General features: G+C 42.8%; 2 protein-coding genes across 3 annotated transcripts; one reads left to right on the forward strand and one right to left on the reverse strand.

Moving 5' to 3' along the window:
- Positions 1 to 85: 85 nt before the first annotated feature.
- AFG2B (AFG2 AAA ATPase homolog B) lies at positions 86 to 20,258 on the reverse strand. 2 transcript variants are annotated; one of them, XM_059702442.1, is made up of 8 exons: positions 19,087 to 20,256; positions 15,784 to 15,969; positions 9,228 to 9,386; positions 6,475 to 6,684; positions 5,648 to 5,872; positions 4,169 to 4,303; positions 3,164 to 3,289; positions 86 to 320 (listed from the first exon to the last, which is right to left on the reverse strand). In XM_059702442.1, the coding sequence occupies exons 1-8, from the start codon at positions 20,179 to 20,181 to the stop codon at positions 216 to 218; spliced, it is 2,241 nt and encodes a 746-aa protein (XP_059558425.1). In that variant the 5' UTR covers positions 20,182 to 20,256; the 3' UTR covers positions 86 to 215. The 2 variants fall into 2 exon arrangements, with proteins under 2 accessions (XP_059558425.1, XP_059558426.1); XM_059702443.1 differs by lacking the exon at positions 3,164 to 3,289 and having other exon boundaries at positions 19,087 to 20,258.
- LOC132237799 (transcription initiation factor TFIID subunit 6-like) lies at positions 13,452 to 15,740 on the forward strand. Its single transcript, XM_059702444.1, is given in 2 exon segments — positions 13,452 to 13,766; positions 13,769 to 15,740. Coding segments are annotated over 2 exon segments (2,022 nt in total). The 5' UTR covers positions 13,452 to 13,525; the 3' UTR covers positions 15,550 to 15,740.
- Positions 20,259 to 20,469: the final 211 nt, after the last annotated feature.

A 20,469-nucleotide genomic window follows, 5' to 3' on the forward strand; every position in this document is an offset into this window, starting at 1 on the left:
GTAATTATATATACTTTCTTTCTAAATTTTGGTATTTTAATATACCTCTTAGAACTAAGATGAATCTTGGCTTATCAGGCACAAGATTGTTCGATTTTTTTATTTACAGGAAATACCATATATACAAACCCTAAAAGTGAATTTGCAAACTATAGTGCAAGTTCACATTTTAATTGATACTTGAGTAGGCATGTAATTTTTAAATATCCTCTAAGTTAGAAAATCCTTGTTTCTGAAATAAGTTTTATGGTTTTGAGAAAGTGCTCCTGTTTCACTGTGGTTGCTTCTAGTCCATCTTCTTGCAGAGCCAGCAAGGCAGCCTATAAGAGACAATAAGAGATAAGTTGCTCCATTTCTGTTTTGTAATATATAAAGTCTGAATGCAAAAATCTCAGTCATATTTCATAGAATTCCAGTATCCATGACAATAAGAACATCAAGCTAAAAAGTTAATGATTGAAAGTCCTCTTAGAACTTTTCTTCTACATTAAACTCTGGCCTTAAATAGGAAAAAAAGAAAAAGCAAATTGCAGAATAATATATACATTATGAGCCCATTTACATATTTAAAGATGAAAGACTATCTTCTTGACCTCAGACTAGGAGTTTCTAAACAGGACACAGCACTGACCATAAAGGAACAGATCAAATACATACTTTATGACCCAACAATTCTCTTTATAGATATATACATACATGAAACATACATATATACACATGTATACCAATAGACATGTTCAAGATTGTTCATAGCAGCATATTTCATAATAGCAAAATAGCAGTAACCTGAATGTTCAGGAGTGCTTTCCTTAGGGATAGAGAGTGGGAAGGCCCAAGAAAGGCTTCTGGGAAGTTGCTAATATTCTTTCTTAACCCGAGTGATGGATATACAAGTGTGTTCACTTTATGTTAATTCAATGAACTGTATGTAGCCTTATGATCTGTGCATCCTTCTGAATGTTATATTCTATAGAAGTTTATGGAAAGAATATATGCACCCCTATGTCCCTTGTAGCATTATTTATAACTAATAAATAGTGGCCCGATGTACGAATTTGTGCATATTGAAAGGAAATTAATTAGAAGAAATATTTTAATATCGCTATTCGCTCTCGCTCTATAATAGAAGTGTCAACCAAATTCACGATCAACAATGACAGATCGAAACACATGCGTGCGACTGGCACCAGCAAGAGCTTTATATGTATCGTGCATGTACAAGTCAACTTAGCCTTTTATATATGGTCTATATAGAACTTGTTTAATTAGACCAGCTTTCTGATTTTGCTAAACCTTTTCCAGCCCAGTGAAGCACCCCAACTTCTCTTTCAGGTAATTGTCAGCAACACAGCAGTAAATATCAACATGAAGCATATTATTATTGCAGATCACGCAGACAGAACAAAGGGTAAAATATTTAACTGTAGCAGTATTTGACTATATTCTACACAGTGAGAAAACCTGAAGTCATTTTCAAGTTCCACCATTTCTTACTTCTTTTCAGTCGGGTCAAGTTTCTAAGCTTTCTAAATCTCTGTTTTCCGGCTAATGAAAAGAAAATAGGATTCTACTGAGTCTCCTATCTACCTACTCCAGGACTTCTGTGAGGATCAAATGAGATGAGGCACGGGAAAACGCGTCACAGACATTTGGTTAAACTGTAAAATGTTTCCACCTGGGTATAAAGTGTCATGTTTCTGGGCTGAAGGAACTCCAAGGAGGCTAGTCACTAGGGAGAGGAAGCCAGGCGTTGCTACATGATGTCATTACCCAGCACCCACAGCCACCATTTCCAGGCTGGGCTGGGCTGTGGGCCACATTTTGCGCCATGGGGTCTCGGCAGCATCAGCTGCTATTTGGTGGGCTGTCACTCCAGGGTGGTGGCGGGGCTTGTGTCCCACTTGGGGGGAACCAAGTGTTGCTTTATGGACGCCAGGTCCACGGTACCATTTCTCTGTAAATGGACAGTGCGCATCACGGGAGTTCCTGCATTGAGTGTCTGCCCCCTGGTGGTCAGTGTGTGTCAGAGTTACTGGTTGGACAGTCGGGCACTTAGCATATTGGCCTTTTATATATATAGGTAACCAAGGTATGGAACAATTCAAATGCCCATCCAGAGAACAAGTAGATAAAAAAGCTACAGTGCACACATAGAATGGAATATTACTCAACAATAAATAAAAAATGAAATCCTACCATTTGTGACAACATGGATGGACCTAGTGGGTATTAAGTGAAATAAGTCAGAGAAAGATAAAATACCATATGATTTCACTTATATGCAGAATCTAAAGAAGAAAATAAATGAACAAACAAAATTGAAATAGACTCATAGATACAGAGAACATACTGGGGGTTGCCAGAGGGGAGGGGGTTTGGGGCACTGGGTGAAAAAGGTGAAGGGATCGAGCAGAACAAATTGGGAGTTACAAATCAGTCATAAGGATGTAAAGTACAGCACAAGGAATACAGTTAATATTACAATAACTATGTATGGTGCCAGGTGTGCCCTGAAAATATCGAAAAGACCACTTTGTAAAGTATAATGTCTAACTTGGAACTAATACAAGTAATATTGAATGTAAACTGTAATTGAACAATAAAATTAAAATATTAATAAAAAAATTATGAACAAAATTCATGGGAAGGGAAAACTGGACAATGGCTTCTTTTGCCCTAGAAATAAAGTCTAAATGCCTTAACATGTCTTATAATGACCTGAGTGATCTAGCCACTGTCCACCTCTTCAATAACGTCATTATTTATCTCCAATTGTCTGCATATTTTATTCCCTCTGCCTCAAACACTGCTCTTCCCTCCTTTAGCCTGCTACTCCCTCATCATCCTCCCAATTTCAGTTTACACATACCCTCTCTCAGAAAGCCTTCTATAACACCCAATCTGGGTTGGTGTTCTTCCTAGATGTTTCCAAAGCACCCTAAATTCCCCCAACTCACTACATATTTCCAATCGCCAATTAGTATTATGACTTGCCTCTCTGCACACTCCCCATCAGCCCATCAACTCTATAGGAACAGGGCTGCATCTGTCTGTTTCACCCTGCCCAGTGCCTGCCACATAGACGTCTTTCAGTAAATACCGAGTGAATGAAGATCAAGGAAGACATGTTCTGAACCATAGATTTCTTCACCAATTAACTTACTTCTTTGCAGAGGTTTCTAAGATCAGCTCCAGAGAAAAAGCAGGTTTCTGCTGCTAAGTTTTCTAAAGAAACATCAGGTCCCACTGGCATGTTTTTTGTACAGACTTTCAAAATAGAAAGCCTGCCCTGGAACAAAATATAATATGTTTGTAACCTTATAATATTTATGTTTGATAGATGCTATATTAAAACATTTCAAGTTATAGTTTCCTATCAAATATGTGTGTGTGTGTGTGTGTGTATTTGAATTAAACAATAAGAATCACTTCTGAAGAGGTAAGAAAGATTAACTCATCAATGGCTCATACGACAATGGTAAAAATAATGACATCATAAAATTTTAGTATTTTTATAGTTGACTTTTAAAATAGCCAACCATAGATATATCTCTTTAAGAGGCATGATGAATCTCTGTTTTGGGTATAAACAGTGCCATCAGACATGCTTAAAAGTAAACACATGAACTGTCAGACACAACTTAAAAACATAAGACATTAAAAATTTAAAAAATTTTTTTCATCCCTTCAAAACTTGATAAAGGCCCAAGGAAGAGAAAAAACTCTTTCTCCGTGTCTTTCACCACTCCCTGCCAATGGCCCTGGATGTTAACGGCAACGAATTCACTCATTCTTTGGCGGTGAATACATTATGGAATCTCAGAATCTCAGATTTCTTCATGTAAAACAAGGATGCTCACCCATATAAGCTCCAAAATCCTTGTACCACTTTACAGTCCCTCCTTTCTAGTTGAAAAATAATGATGAGTAGACTCACCTAACTCACTGAAGTAACTACCTTACTTTTAGGTTTATGTTTCTCTGAAAATAGCACCGGAATACCCAGAAAAAGCAGACTGAAAGGCAGGAAGAATGCAGAATCCAGTGTACAACACATACCATGTACACCCATATTCTGTTTGGGATTCAATTCTGCCAGTCTCCTCAGAGTTCAGACACTGGTGTGTGTTAAGAATGTTCACACAGAGCAAGTGTGTACAATGATTACCTTTTCATCTGGAGGTGGAATATAAATAATCTTATCTATTCTTCCAGGCCGTAACAAGGCATCATCTAACACATCAGGTCTATTTGTTGCCGCAACAATCATGACATTTCGATTAAAAACTTCTTCAAACTCTACCTGAAGAAACACAACACGAAATAAAGTTAATTATTCAATGTATTTTTTTTTTTAAATTACAAATCAGAAGGATCATTTGTTTTTAAATAGGGGTATCTTTTTCTTGGGACTGGGATGCTTATACCTCCTATCCAGACTACCTTCTCGGTATCAAGGTACCCCAGAAACAAATGATTAATCCAAGAGCTACTTGTACACATGAGGAAGGAGGTGGCCAACCGTGAGGGAACTTTTCTCCATGAAAAGTCTTACTTCATAGCAGAAAACATCTACCTGGTATCTGAGGGCACCTGAGCATCAGCGAACGTTTACATTTAAATAGATGACTTAAAAAGACAGAAGCATATGACAAACACATGGAGATGTGTGGTTATGAAAAAGCTGTGGCTCTCATCCTTAAAGAGGGAGATTTACTTTACTTTTTAATTTTATTTCCAGAGGCAGAAATATGACCACCCTTATAAGCTGCAAGTATGTAAATCCTGGATACAAATAAGAAATACCTAAAAGCAGCCAGGCCGTGGCCTTACACACTAAGCATGTAAAATGATGTGTTGAACTGAATAATCAGAGTAGTTCAACACTAATGTGCTCTCTCAAAGCAATGAGTTCCCTATATTAGCAAGTATTTTAGCTGAGGCTGGATAAACACACCTATAAGACGCTATACAATAATTCATGCACTATGAAATCTGATGAGAACATTTCATGTAGCATATGGCCTAAGGAGCTATAAGTGACTTTCTTTCTATGGGACAGTTTTAAAAATGGAAAATAAGTAATAACAAGAAAAGAATAAAAGACAAGAAAAATTATGTCAGGGATTTATTTGATTATTTATTACATCAACCTCTATCTGGGGAAGACTCGGAAGGGAGAAAGGTCATTTAACTTCATTATAACCAAGGAAACCCCTTCCTCAAGGAAACAAAGTTTTCAATTACTACGATTATTGGGGGGGAAAATCCGCTTTAACAAAAAATAAATTTAGAAAGGGATTGACACTCGGTATTAGGATATATATAGGATATATATATATATAGGATATATATAATTAGGATATATATAGATATAAAAAGAAAATCCCTTCTCTATTAGCAATATGTAAAGTTACATTTCTAAATCTTACAATCAATAAAATTCACATTCACATATAGCTGTTATTATCACCTTTACCTCACCTCTGCCAGCTACAACACAAGTTTACCAGCTTTGTAAATATCCTAACAGAGCCTAATGGCAGGAATATAATTCCGCCTCTGAGATGGAGCCAGCTCAGGACAAGCTCGTGTAGATCTGTTTAATGTGGGCCTGAAGGTTTGGTGGAATCTGGCTAATAAATACCTCTTCATTCTTGTTCAGCTCCTTGTATTTCCCCTGTTGATCTGATTTACTTCCTCTTCTCTCGATAGTTTTCAGTCCAACACCATCTAATTCATTCAGAAGAACAGAAAGAACACTCTCTTGAACATTACATCCTGTTTTGCTGACTGATCGAGAACCCAAAATTGAATCAATTTCATCCAAAAACACAATTGCTGGAGTGTTTGCTCTTGCTTGTTGAAATACCTTTTGTTAAGAAAATAAAAATATTAAAAAGCTATTTATGATGCCTTACCTAGATGAATGTGTTTTCTACATTACTATTTTTACAATGTAAAAAGAAGAGAAAGATTCTAAATGCCTAAAAATTGGGGAACAAATAAATAAATGAATATTATGTAAGGGTTAAAAATCATGTTTTCAAATTATTTTTAATATTATGGAATTTTAAAAGTGATGTTACATTAAAAAAAAATCACAATAAAGATACACATATATCTCCTGCCCAAGCAAATAAAAAGACAAAAGAAATTCACTAAAATGTTAATGTAGGTGGAGGGGTTATGAAGTATTTCTTATTTATATTTTTCTATATTTTCTATAAACAAATACATAACTTTTCTAAATTATAATAATAAAAGCATAATATGCTAATTAGACTAGACAGCTGAACGACCTTCTGAACAAAGCCAGGGCTACGAGGGCCGAGCTCCTTGCACGAATTTCGTGCATTGGGCCTCTAGTAATGAATAAAAAGCCTGTTACATTTTTAAAAAGGTTTATCCTTAAGGCATGAAATGAAAATTCAAAAGTAAACTTAACTATGTGGAGAAAATAAACCAACAAACCTGAGACAAGAGTTTTTCTGAATCTCCAACAAAAGGTGAAAAGAGATCAGCTCCGCTCACTGAAACGAAGGAGCAATGACAGCTGGTGGCCAGGGCCCTCACGAGGGTGGTCTTAGCACACCCAGGGGGGCCGCACAGGAGAACTCCCTTGGGCTGTGTCAGGCCCATCCTAACAAATTCACGAGGGTGTTTCAGAGGCCACTCGATGCTCTACGTATACAAAAAGAGACAGTCATTTTATTGTAACAATAAAACATCACATAATTCAGTAAATGCGTCTATTCCTTCAACAATTCTCAGGCACCCGTACTCAGCAGCTGGGGATCTTATAACCTAAGTCAGGTCACATCACTGCCTTCTTAAAGTCCTTCAACGACTTGCCATCAGAATTAGAATACATTCCGATCCAAACTCCTTACCTACCACTGCTTACAAGGCCTTACATAACCTGACTATCACCCAGTTCATTCCCACCCCAGGGCCTTAGCCTGTTATTCTCTCTGCCTGTACTCTCCCTCAGGTCTTTGTGTGGACACCCCTCATCATTCAGGTCTCAGCTCAATGTCCTTTCCTTGGAGAGGTCTTCCTTGACCACCAGGGTTAAAGCAGACCCTCCTCCTCCTAGTCATTCTATGCTATTGCCCTCCTTTCCTTTTGGAGCACTTATTCGTGCACTATCATGAGTTATTATTTTTCCATGTTTGGTTTGCTACATTATAAGCCAATTTCACCTCTAAATCCCCAGCACCTAGAATGACACCTTCACAAAGTAGGCACTCAATAAATGTTAACTGGAGAGTAAATAAAGGTTCACTACCCTGTAGGTAGATAGTTTTATCATCATAATTTTACAGATGTTGAAACCCAGGCTTAGAAAAGTTAAGTAACTTTCTCAGAGCTGATTGCTAATGAGGCAGAACTGAGACTGACCCTAGGGAGTGCAGACCAAGAGCAGAAGCTTTTAACTACTGATGTATTTTAACTACTGATATATAAGACAAGACCTCCATATCTAGGCCTCATATTTCAGCTGGGGAGACAGGCTTGTAAACTAACAACCAGGCCAGAGAAGGTCATGGAGAAGAAACAGTACATACAGAGAGACACGAAACCAACTAATTCATCTCGCCAACAGTAAGCAGGAACAGAGGGGAGGATGGGAGAAGCAAGGAGCAATAGAGTTGACATGGAAGGAGGAGTCAGATCACAATGGGCCTTAAAAGTTTTAGGCAACACTGAGGAAGCAGTAATGACAAAGGACTGGAAGGAAATGAAACTAGAGGCAGGGAAACCAATTAAAATTCTCCTGCATTAATTCAAACTACAAAATAATAAGGCTGGATGTGTCACAGGAAGTGGAGATGGTGGGGAAGGGATGGATTTAAAACATAAAATGTAACTGTATTTTACACAGGGACTAAGTTCTAAATTCAGAGGGGAAGTATGTGCATGCATGACATGACCATTTAGAAGACAGGTTTCTGACTTGGGGATGGGGTGTCTGGCTGTTTTCACTGAGGTAGGAAATTCAGGTGTGGAGGTGGAATTGATGAGCTGAACTTTGAACAAGCTACGTTTGAGATCCCTGGAAGTTATGTAGTAGGCAGGCAGCTAAGTACTTCTGATAATCAAAATAACCGTCTGCAGGATATAAAGATTTTTGAGTTAACAGTTTTCAGGGGACAGTTGGAGCCTTGGACATCGAGATCACAAACTCACTCGCAGAATGCAAAAAAGGACTCTCGGGAGCTTGGAGCACTGACATTGAAGGTACGGGAAAGGAGTGTTCAAGAAGGCAGGAAAGCTTAACATCTCAAAGCTGAAGAGTTTTCAACAGGAAGGAATGGCTGATCTCTCACATGTTTTGTGAAGATTAAGTGATGATGATGATCAAAAAGCGGGGCATATTACAAATGTGTCTATCATGGACGCTGTAGATCCATAGCTCCTAGTTAAGATGAGTAAGTGATAATGGATACTTACACTGGAAAGTCAGGCTTTGTATGTGTAGAGAAACCTAGTTCCTTATGGCAGGATCACCAGAAGGTAAGCTGGCAAAATCCATTTCTGAACCTGCAATGCAGGCAAGAGGGTCTGGAGAGCTGTGACCCTCAACGGATCCACTGTGAGAACCAGATCAAGTAGCTCTCCAGGCCATACAGTTTACTATAATGTTGTGCTTTTACCAGTCCCTAGGCAAAGTGAGGTCCACCACCTATGTATTTGTACAGCCCACGAACTAAATCATTTTTATATTTTTTAATGCTTGGAAAATAAATCAAAAGAATACTTTATGATGTGAAAATTGTATTACTTCAGTGTCCATAAATAAAGTTTCGACAGAACAAAAGTACTCATTATGCATTGCCTGTGGATGCTTTTGTGCTATGACGGCAGTTAACTGTGGATGCTTTTGTGCTATGACGGCAGTTAAGTGGTTGCAACACAGACTATATGGCCCACAATATTTACTATCTGGTCCTTTACAGAAAAAGTTTGCTGATCCCTGTTCTAGATTATAAACTCCTTAAAGAAAAAAACAATAAGAGGATGAGGTAGCAAAATATGAAACATACTATTTGATGCCTATACAAGTCCAATTAAATAAGGACTGAAAAGTGATGGCTGGATTTAAATGTGAGGATCAAAATAGTGATGGTGGCAAGAGCCGTTTCGGCTAGCACGTTTTCATCATAAAGGCATTACATGTAAGCTGTAATATTCTACTGGTTTCAGCAGATTCTCCATCTCACCTGTTTTAACTTCAGTTTTACATCTTCAAGGCCACCAATCTCTTCCCAGCTAACAGGCTTGATGTCCATCAGTCCAATGACACTTCGAAATGATGAAGGTTGAATCTTTTTAAAAGCTTCAAGGAAGTCTGTTTCATCAATCATCGGACTGTCCTGGTTCTGAAGAAAAACACCCAAAAAAGCACAATCAAACCAAAAGTGAGGTGAGATTTTTGGAATAATTACATTTTTTTATCTTCTTTTGGATTTTATAAAGAAATTTATATGTACGGTACAAAAAAACTAGAACCACTCCCCCCAACCAATCATCCCTGGGGATGTCAAGCTTCCTGTGTATTCCTAGTAGGTTTTATAATAATAAGTATATCCTTTCAAACAGATAACACAAATGGGAGATCACACCACACATATTTGTACTTTTTTTAAAACTTAGAAATCTTTTCATGTCAACTAACAGAACTCTACCTCACTCCTTTTTTTCTGCCTCACTTCTACATATCAAGTATTTTCTGTAATTTCCTCAAAGCACAATGACAGGGTTTAAGAGTGTGTGCACATTTATAGTTGTGGCAGCTATTACCAGACTGTCCTCAAAGCTGCACCAATGAATACTTAGCTGCTGTTCTCCCCATACCTCTCCGGCTCTGGACATTACCAAACTTGTAAATTCCTCCCAATGTGACAGAGGAAATGAGACTCAGAATTGTGCTAATTAAATTTAACTAGAAAATCACTTTTTGGAACCATCACAGTAAAGGCTTCTTTGAGCAAGAACGGAATCTAATCTAGGGGAGGGAAAGTCTCATGAAGAGCAGGATATCTGCATGATCTCAAAGCGTCTCCTCATAGATGTGCTAGTTGCAAAGGGAAACATAGCAGCTATATAGTGAGACACTGGACAGAACCTGGACTGGACGATCACATCAGTCACTACTTAATGGTATCACCAGTGAGGGATGGTGGGAATCTTCCGCTACCCTAAGAGCACACGATAACATAAGGTGGTATTCCCAGCAGGCATGCATAACCTGAATCTATGAAGCAACATTAGGCAAACCCAAACGGAGAGACATTCTGTAACATCACTGACCCGCATCCTTAAAAAATGTCAATGTCAAATATCTCACTCACAAACTAGAAGGCCATGGAGGAGTTTAAGACTAAAAGTAAGTAAAAACTAAGTGTAATATATGATTCTGAATTAAATTCTCTACTGAAGAAAAAAATGCTAAAAATATTGAAACCATTACCAAAATCCGCATGTGGACTGTAGAATTGATAACATTTTGTATCAATATTAAATTCCCAGAATATAATGACTACACTTAACCATACTATAGTCATGTATGAAAATACTTTTGTTGTCAGGAAACAGACATTCAAATATTAAGGGATAATGGTTATGATGTATGCAACCCAACCTCAAATGATTCAGAAAAAATACATACACACAAAGAGGAAATGATAAAGCTAATTAGGCAAAATGTTAAAAACTGGTGGATTTGGATAAAAGATTTAGCAGAAGTTACCTGTCTTGCAACTCTCCCTAAAATTTTATTTATTTCAAAATAGAAAGTTAAGAACTGAAAGAGACTAATCTTTAAAGAAAATTTTTCATGTTTCTTGGCTGTTTGTAATCCTGTTCATACCTTATTACCTATATTCTCCTAGACTGTTTTTCTATCATTTCATTTTTGGCTATTAGGTTTTATGTTATCCTAAGAAAGTCCATATTTACTCTAAGATTATATTTCGAAGAGCAATTTCCTTAATCATTCTAGTGAAGCAAGTTTTTTGTTAGAGTTAAAAACTCATATTTCTACTTGTAATATCTGTATTTTTTAAAGTATTTGCCCTTATGTCAAATTCTAAACATTTATTTGTCCAAAAATTCCCATTTTCAATAACTATTTTATCCCATTTATGTAAGATTATGTAAATTAATATATATGTATAGAGCAATTCTGAACAGCATTCCTTAAAAAATGTCAATAATTATAATCTCTGGGAAAGATTTTAGGCAATCTTTACTTTCCTTACAATTTTTTATCTTGTTTAATTTCTTATAAAGAACACTATTAAATAATTTTTAACTGGTTGGCAGTGTTAGATGCTGGGTACCTGAATACTAATGTTTAGATAACACCTACATTATTTCACTTGCTTCTCATAATCCTCTCAGGCAAATAAAATTCTTTTCCCTCTGTATGCATAAGTGCATGTATTAAACTGTATTTCTCATCTTTTAATAAGAACTTCAATGTGAACAACTTTAATGTGTCCCATGTCTGCCCTGGCACAGACAGAGGCAGTACCAGCCCCTCGGCTGCCTGGAGGGGGAAAGAATGAAAAGATGGAGCCAGATGCCTCTGTCCCTTCTTCCTTTTTGCCTTTCTTTCTTTCTTCCACTTCCCCTGGTTGTTTATGAACTCAGCCATCACCTGTGGTAACTATGCCTGGGCAGGCCCCTCCTCAAACAGCACCCTAGGATGACAGCAGCTGGCTGGCACACCTAAGCCAAGGTGCTTAAGGTCAAACCTGGAACCTCAAAGCAAAGGAATCCTAAATGTACATCTCCTTTCCCATGCCCTGATCTTCTCTTCATCCCCTCAAAAGGCAAAATACACCTTTACACCTGGGATTTGTCATTAAATCTTCAAGCAATTTTGGTTCAAACTCAGAAGATGAGGACGTAAGTTCATATATCTCCTTCCCCTCCTTCAGTGTAAGAGTAAATGTATATGAAAAGGAAATAAGGAAGGATACAAATTATCTAGGTAAAGAGATACTTTAGGGTAAGTCATCCTTTTATAGTTTAAATTGGGTTTCAAAATTATAAGATCAAAGGACAATGTTACCATTACAACAGAAATTTATAAACGTTGTCCCAAATCTTCAGTATGCTGAAATTAACTTTTCTCTAAAGGGTTTTAGAAATTCAGGATTACTTATTACATACAAAGTAAACAGATTTCTCAATCTGCAATGTTAAAAATTATTGCATTTAAGCTAATATTCTAAATATTTTCAAGAAAGGTAGTCATGAATTAAAGATTTGAATGTCAAAGTCAAAATTTTAAAAAATTACAGGTGCCCAATCTTTTCCTGAGTTAGAAACGGTTATTTTCCCTATACTTATTAATAAGAAAGGGAAACAGTATTATGACAGTGGAAAAATGTCAGAGATACCACCTTACCCAAGAAATCAAAGTTACCTAATAGATTCAATGAGAACACAGTATCATTTGATATTTCTGCCAAAAATGCAAAACCTGAGTCAAATTATAAAGAAACATTAGTCAAACTGAGGAGTATTTTACGGAATAACTGACCTGTACTCTTAAAAAGTTAAAGTCATAAGAGAAAGACTGAAAAATGGTTCGATTTTAAAAGATTAAGAAATCATGACAATTAAATGCAGTGTGTAATCCTGGATTAAAAGTAATATTTTCGCTTTTCCTTTTAAATTTTTGCTCTATATGAAATGTGAGACAAATGGTGACATTTGGATAGAGCCTATATAGATTCGGTAAAAGTATGGTGTCAGTGTTAATTTCCTCATCTTGCTCACTGCCAGAAGCCGGTCCATCCTTGCTGCTTGACACAGTCGCTGCAGGGAAGAAACATCTGCACAGCATATGTTTCAAGGGACCTGGCGTATATGGCATACTGTGCTTAATATGTTTGCTCCTCTTCTTCGAGTTATGTGTTTTAACCAGGGTCACCTCTCCAAGAAAGGTTGTTTCCCCAGGTAGGGATTTTTCCCTGAAGTTAGGGAGGGAATACAACCCCTTAACTAAGTGCCAGGTGGGTAGTTAATCACTTTAACTATGAACAATCACACTTAAGCTACATAATCTTTACTCCCTGGAATGGAGATAAGAAACACCCTAACCTCCATCCACACCTTTGGGAACCCCTGGACCTGCTGGGGCTGGACCCCAACAGATCACTATACTTTGGTTAAAATTCTTGTTTTTAGGAAATATACACTTGCTTTTTCAAGGCTATAGGGGCATCATTGCTACAGTATATTCTCAAATGTTAAAAATATATGTAAGAAACAGCTGTGGAAGGTATCAAAAGTCCCAAGAAAATGTACTTACTACTTTTTTTTTAATCCCCCAAATTAATTTATCTTAATTTTAAAAATTAACATAGGGGAGGGGGCGGGGCCAACATGGCGCTGAGCGCCGAGCGATCGGGCGCTTTGGCGAGTGAGCAGCGCTTTGGCGGCAGATCTCCCATCTCTCCACCCTGGGGCATCATCCTTCAGAGGAGGGAGGAAGAGCTCCAGAATGGCTGAGGAGAAGAAGCTGCAGCTCAGCAATACTGTGCTGCCTTCGGAGTCAATGAAGGTGGTGGCCGAACCAATGGGCATCGCCCAGATTCAGGAGGAAACCTGTCAGCTGCTGGCAGATGAAGTCAGTTACCACATCAGGGAGATTGCACAGGAGGCCTTAAACATCATGCACATGGGGAAGCGGCAGAAGCTCACCACCAGTGACAGTGACTATGCACTGAAGCTAAAGAACATTGAGAGTTCCACGCTTAAGAGTTCCTTCCTTTCCGGTTCGCCTCTGGTGGGGGCCAGGAACTCTACTTCTATGAGGAGAAGGAGGTTGACCTGAGTGACATCATCAATACCCCTCTGCCCCGGGTGCCCCTGGACGTCTGCCTCGAAGCTCATTGGTTGAGCATTGAAGGCTGCCAGCCAGCTATCCCAGCGAATCCATCTCCAGCTCCCAAAGAGCAGCAGAAGGCTGAGGCCCCAGAACCACTGAAGTCAGCAAAGCCAGGCCAGGAGGAAGATGGACCCTTGAAAAGCAAAGGTCAAGGGGCTGCTCCAGCTGCTGGCAAAGGGAAAGAGAAGAAGGCACCACCCCTCCTAGAGCGGGGCCCTTTTCGATTAAAGCCCGGAAGTATCCATGCGTTGTCTGTGGAGCAGCAACTGTGCTACAAGGAGATCGCTGAAGCCTGTGTGGGGGCATGTGAAGCCAAGAGAGCGGAAGCCCTTCAGAGCATCGCAACAGGCCCAGGGCTCTATCAGCTGCTGCCACGGTTCAGCACCTTCATCTCAGAGGGGGTCCGTGTGCACGTGGTGCACAACAACCTGGCCCTGCTCATCTATTTGATGTGCATGGTGAAGGCACTGATGGACAACCCTACGCTGTATCTAGAAAAATACATGCATGAATTGATTCCAGCTGTGATGACCTGCATCGTGAGCAGACAGTTGTGTCTGAGGCCAGATGTGGACAATCACTGGGCACTCCGGGACTTTGCTGCCCGCCTGGTGGCCCAGATCTGCAAGCATTTCAGCACAACCACTAACAACATCCAGTCCCGGATCACCAAGACCTTCACCAAGAGCTGGGTGGATAAGACTCCATGGACTACACGTTACGGCTCCATTGCAGGTCTGGCCGAGCTGGGACATGATGTGATTAAAACTCTGATTCTGCCACGGCTGCAGCAGGAGGGGGAGCAGATCCAAAGTGTCCTGGATGGCCCTGTGCTAAGCAACATTGACCGAATTGGAGCTGACCACGTGCAGAGCCTCCTCCTGAAGCACTGTGCCCCTGTTCTGGCAAAGCTGCGCCCACCACCTGACAATCAGGATGCCTATCAGATAGCATTTGGGTCCCTTGGACCCCTCCTCTGCTCCCATGTGGTCAAGGCCCGGGCTCAAGCTGCTCTGCAGGCTCAACAGGTCAACAGGACCACTCTGACCATCACTCAGCCCCGACTCACGCTGACCCTTTCTCAGGCCCCTCAACCTGGCCCTCGGACCCCTGGCTTGCTGAAAGTCCCTGGCTCCATTGCACTGCCCGTCCAGACACTGGTGTCTGCACGAGCTGCTGCTCCACCTCAGCCTTCCCCTCCTCCCACCAAGTTTATTGTAATGTCATCGTCCTCTAGTGCCTCATCCACCCAACAGGTCCTGTCCCTCAGCACCTCAGCCCCTGGCTAAGGCTCCACCACCACCTCTCCTGTCGCTACCACGGTCCCCAGTGTGCAGCCCATTGTCAAGCTGGTCTCCACTGCCACACCTACACCCCCCAGCACCGCCCCCTCTGGCCCAGGCAGTGTCCAGAAGTACATAGTGGTCTCTCTTCCCCCAACAGGGGACGGCAAAGGAGGCCCCACCTCCCACCCTTCCCCAGTCCCTCCCCAATCCTCAGCCCCTTCCCCACTTGGGGGTAGTGCCCTCTGTGGGGGAAAACAGGAAGCTGGAGATAGCCCTCCTCCAGCTCCAGGGACTCCAAAGGCTAATGGCTCCCAGCCCCCTGGATCTGGCTCGCCTCAGCCTGCCCCTTGATGCTGTCACACATCTGCCAACCTTCTCTCTCTCTCTCTCTACACACACACACACACACACACACACACACACACACACGCTGGGTGGAAGGAAGTAGTCATCTGCTTCCCTCACCTTAACTTTCTTTTTAGATATTGTACAGCCAGCTCCTCATAATAAAAGTTTGATTTATAAAAAAAAATAAAAAAAATAAAGTAAAAAATTAACATACATGGTCATAGGTCAGTTTCCTACCTTCTCACTATGAAGTAAAGCGTGTAGGGCAGCATCCCTACAGAGTGCGGTCAGGTCTGCGCCAACATAGCCAACCGTCATTTCTGCCAGGAGGCTCAAATCCACTTGACTGGAGATGGGCATCTTAGAAGTAATCACCTGCAGAATTGCCTTTCTTTGTTTAAATGTGGGAGTCCCGATGATAACCTATATGCAAAGCAAAAAATAATGTTTGTAGTTTCAAATATTATTATTTTTAAATACTCACCCAGGATATTTTTATTGATTTTAGGAGAAGAGGCGGGGGGAGGGGGGGAGTGAGAAACATGGATGTGTGAGAGAAACATCCACTGATTGCATCTAGTGTCACCCTTCCCAGGGATCAAACCCACAACCTTTTGGGTGTCTGGGAAGATGCTCAACCAACTGAGCCACTCTGCCAGGTTAACATATTATTTTATATCCTCACAAACATGTACAATAATTTAATGAGCAAATTAGGAATTATTACTATGTACTCTTAAGCATACCTCAGATTCTGAACACATGAAAATCCTAATTTTCCAGAAGAGTAACACTGGCTAAAAAGTTGCACAATGAAAATTACATGTCATTTAACAAACTTTCATTTGTGATTTTTGAGACCGTACCAAATTCTAGGGGCCAGTGATACAACAATAAACCAGATAGTCTAGGGCCCAGTCCTTACGGAGCTGATTTGGGAAAGTAGTATTAGTTAGTGAAAGGACAAAATCCACTCAAGTTCAGACCAAATTAAGCTAAAAGTATGCAATTATCAACTGTCAGTTTGGAATCCTACCACAAAGTTCAAACATCACTTAAACTAAACACTATTCAAACTACTGAATAGAAATCAAGAATCAATTTAAGACTGAAGGGAGAACCAAGATGGCGGCATAGGTTAACGCCAGAGTTTGCTGCTTTGAACAACTACTTCCAAAGTGAAACCAAAAAACGGATGGGACATCACCCAGAACCACAGGAACGCTGGCTGAGTGGAAGTCCTACAACTAGGAGGAAAGAGAAACGCACACGGACACTCAGAGGAGGCGCAGTGCTGAAGTCAAATTCTGAGGTGCGGAGTGCGCGGAGCGGGCTGGCGGCGGAGGGCGCGGTTGGCGTCTTCAATCGGGAGGGAGTCACAGACTCTGAGCTCCAGATCCGGGCGAGTCTTTAGGGACCCAGACTCAAACGGCAGAAGCGGGACTGTCTGGCTTCGGTCAGAGCGAGTGCAGCTTTCTCTCCGAGCTTTGCAGCGGGTGCTGGGACTCAGGCAGAGCCCCTGGGGACAGGACTGAGAGCCGCCATAACTGCTTTCTCCGGCCCACCCTGTTGATCCTGTGCGACCCGCCCCACCCAAGCCCTGCACAGAGGCATTTGCCGGATAGCCTCAGGCAAAGGCTAGATTAGCACCTCCCTAGAGGATAGAAGTTCTCTCACTGCTGACACAGCTGATTCTCATAGCCACTTGGCCTGGAGGTCAAACCCTCCCTGGGATTAGCTACAACAATCAAGATTTAACTATAAGACTGCAAACAAAGACCACTAGGGGGTGCACCAAGGAAGCATAACAAAATGCGGAGACAAAGAAACAGGACAAAATTGTCAATGGAAGATATAGAGTTCAGAACCACACTTTTAAGGTCTCTCAAGAACTGTTTAGAAGCTGCCGATAAACTTAATGAGATCTACACGAAAACTAATAAGACCCTCGATCTTATATTGGGGAACCAACTAGAAATTAAGCATACACGGACTGAAATAACGAATATTATACAGACGCCCGACAGCAGACCAGAGGAGCGCAAGAATCAAGTCAATGATTTGAAATGCGAGGAACCAAAAAACATCCAACCGGAAAAGCAAAATGAAAAAAGAATCCAAAAATGCGAGGATAGTGTAAGGAGCCTCTGGGACAGCTTCAAGCGTACCAACATCAGAATTATAGGGGTGCCAGAAGATGAGAGAGAGCAAGATATTGAAAACCTATTTGAAGAAATAATGACAGAAAACTTCCCCCACCTGGTGAAAGAAATGGACTTACAGGTCCAAGAAGCGCGGAGAACCCCAAACAAAAGGAATCCAAAGACGACCACACCAAGACACATCATAATTAAAATGCCAAGAGCAAAAGATAAAGAGAGAATCTTAAAAACAGCAAGAGAAAGAAACTCAGTTACCTACAAGGGAATACCCATACGACTGTCAGCTGATTTCTCAACAGAAACTTTGCAGGCCAGAAGGGAGTGGCAAGAAATATTCAAAGTGATGAATACCAAGAACCTACAACCAAGATTACTTTATCCAGCAAAGCTATCATTCAGAATTGAAGGTCAGATAAAGAGCTTCACAGATAAAGAAAAGCTAAAGGAGTTCATCACCACCAAACCTGTATTATATGAAATGCTGAAAGGTATCCTTTAAGAAGAGGAAGAGGAAGAAAAAGGTAAAGATACACATTATGAACAACAAATATGCATCTATCAACAAGTGAATCTAAGAATCAAGTGAATTAATAATCTGATGAACAGAATGAACTGTTGATTATAATAGAATCAGGGACATAGAAAGGGAATGGACTGACTATTCTTGGGGGGGAAAGGGGTGTGGGAGATGTGGGAAGAGACTGGACAAAAATCATGCACCTATGGATGAGGACAGTGGGTGGGGAGTGAGGGCGGAGGGTGGGGCGGGAACTGGGAGGAGGAGAGTTATGGGGGGAAAAAAAAGAGGAACAAATGTAATAATCTGAACAATAAAGATTTAATTAAAAAAAAAAATTTAAGACTGAAGCCTATAAGACAGGTCAGCTTTGAATACTCCACCTTCCTTGGCAACTCAGGATAGGACGCTGGCATCCTCACAGGCAAGGAATAAACCCAGATGAGTTTATATCTGCTCCGATTTCGTTATTCCCTGACTTCACCCTTTCATTTCATCACATTTACATTTCGAGGCTATCCTTTTACTTTAAATTCTCATTCTAAATTCATTAGAGTGTAATGCGCCTGTAAGCAAACCTACTTCCCCTGAAAAGTATTACCGGATTAGTATTCTTCTGCACAACAAAACTGTCCCCTAATGAGCACCTTGCTTCTCAGAACAATGTGACCCTGGAGAAACACGTCCTGCTTGCAGACCACATGTGGACAGAGAACCAAGGTGTTCTTTGCACGGCAAAGAGCTCCCCCTCCAGCCTCACCGAGTTCCAAACCTAAATGGCAAAGGCCTCGGGGAAGCCAACCAGGGCCAGGAGAGGACGAGGTTCCGGGGGCAATGGGGTCACTGGCCGGGCCCGTTTACCTCTCGGTCAAATCTCCCAGGTCTGCGCAGCGCTGGGTCCAGGGCGTCTGGCCGGTTGGTGGCTCCCACCACCACCACCTCGCGGTCCCCGCTGAAGCCGTCTAGCAGCGTCAACACCTGGGCCACCACGCGGCTCTCGGGGGCCTGGTGCGCGTCGCCCCGCCGGGGGCACAGCGCGTCCACCTCGTCCAGGAAGAGGAGGGTGGGCCCGCGGCCGGCCAGCGCCTGCGCGCGCTGGAACACCCGCCGCACGTTCTCCTCCGTCTCCCCGGGCCGGGCGCCCTGCAGCGCGGGGGCGCTCACCGCCAGCAGTTCCGCGCCCGTCTCCCGCGCCACGGCCCGCACGAGCTGGGTCTTGCCCACTCCCGGGGGCCCGGCTAGGAGCACCCCGCGGGGCACTGCCAGTCCCAGCGCGGCCACGGTGCGGGGGTAGCGGAGCGGCAGAAGGAGGAGCTCTCGCAGCGAGTCGGCCGCCTCCGAAAGGCCCCCCAGCGGGACCTCGGGCTGCGGGTGCGTTTTCGACGGAGGCGCCCCGCTGAGACTGATGACGGTGTGAGGGGTGACCCGCCCGGCCGGGTCCGGGGCGGGCGCCCCGCTGACGATGTGAAAGGCGGCCACCGGGCCCGGGACGCCGGGCGGAGCGGCCACCACGTGGCCCAGGGAGACCGGCCGGTTCCTCAGCAGCTCGTGCGCCGCCTCCAGCACCGCGGCTGGATTCGGGACCCGGGACGCGCCCACCCGCTCCCGCAACTCCGGCCACACGACGAGGCGCCGGAGGGGCGGGCAGGGCACCAGGCGGATGCTGCTCAGGCTGAGGCTCCCCCGGGACCCCGGCGTCCCGGCCGCCGATCCCTGGCTCGCGCACTGCGGATCCAGCTGCACAAACCCGTCCGCTCCGTCCCGCCGTGGCCAGGCGGTGCAGAGGCAGGAGCCGCCGTCCGGCAGCGAGATCTTCACCGCCGAGCCCAAGTGCGCGCCCAGGGCACGGAAGGCTGCCGGGCCCAGGCGGCAACGCTGGGTACCCCGGTCCCGAGTATCTACGGGTAGGATCTTTAAGATAGGCCCTTCGGGCAGGGGGCCTGGGTCGGGAGCCATGGCACACGCAGGAACCTGGCCGAGGAAAGCGGGGTAGGAATTGCACCCGGGCCGGAAAGGCCTGCGCACCGAGCACCCGGCCGGAAGCAGGTGACGCGCATGCGCTAGGAGAGTCACTGGCCTCTGAGTGAAGGGGTCTGGGGTGTAGTTTGTTGTGTCGGGTTTGATGACGTACCGGCGATTCCATCGCTTTACGGGCAAATCGTTCGGGCGTCTGGGAAGCAGCGGGAGCTAACTTCTCTGCGTCTCAGGTCTGATGACTCGGTGGTCTGGAGAGCCACCCGCTGG

Source organism: Myotis daubentonii, chromosome 1 (assembly GCF_963259705.1).
Source record: "Myotis daubentonii chromosome 1, mMyoDau2.1, whole genome shotgun sequence".
Lineage (NCBI taxonomy): Eukaryota > Metazoa > Chordata > Mammalia > Chiroptera > Vespertilionidae > Myotis > Myotis daubentonii.

What these genes read in the sequence shown, in the direction of transcription:
- AFG2B (XM_059702442.1), bottom strand. Translation starts at nt 20,181, where the DNA reads ATGGCTCCCGACCCAGGCCCCCTGCCCGAAGGGCCTATCTTAAAGATC. An exon ending in CTTTACTTCATAGTGAGAAG is followed by an intron (nt 9,387 to 15,783) that starts GTAGGAAACTGA and finishes GTTTTTCTTCAG; the next exon opens with AACCAGGACAGTCCGATGAT. An exon ending in CAGAAAAACTCTTGTCTCAG is followed by an intron (nt 5,873 to 6,474) that starts GTTTGTTGGTTT and finishes TCTTAACAAAAG; the next exon opens with GTATTTCAACAAGCAAGAGC.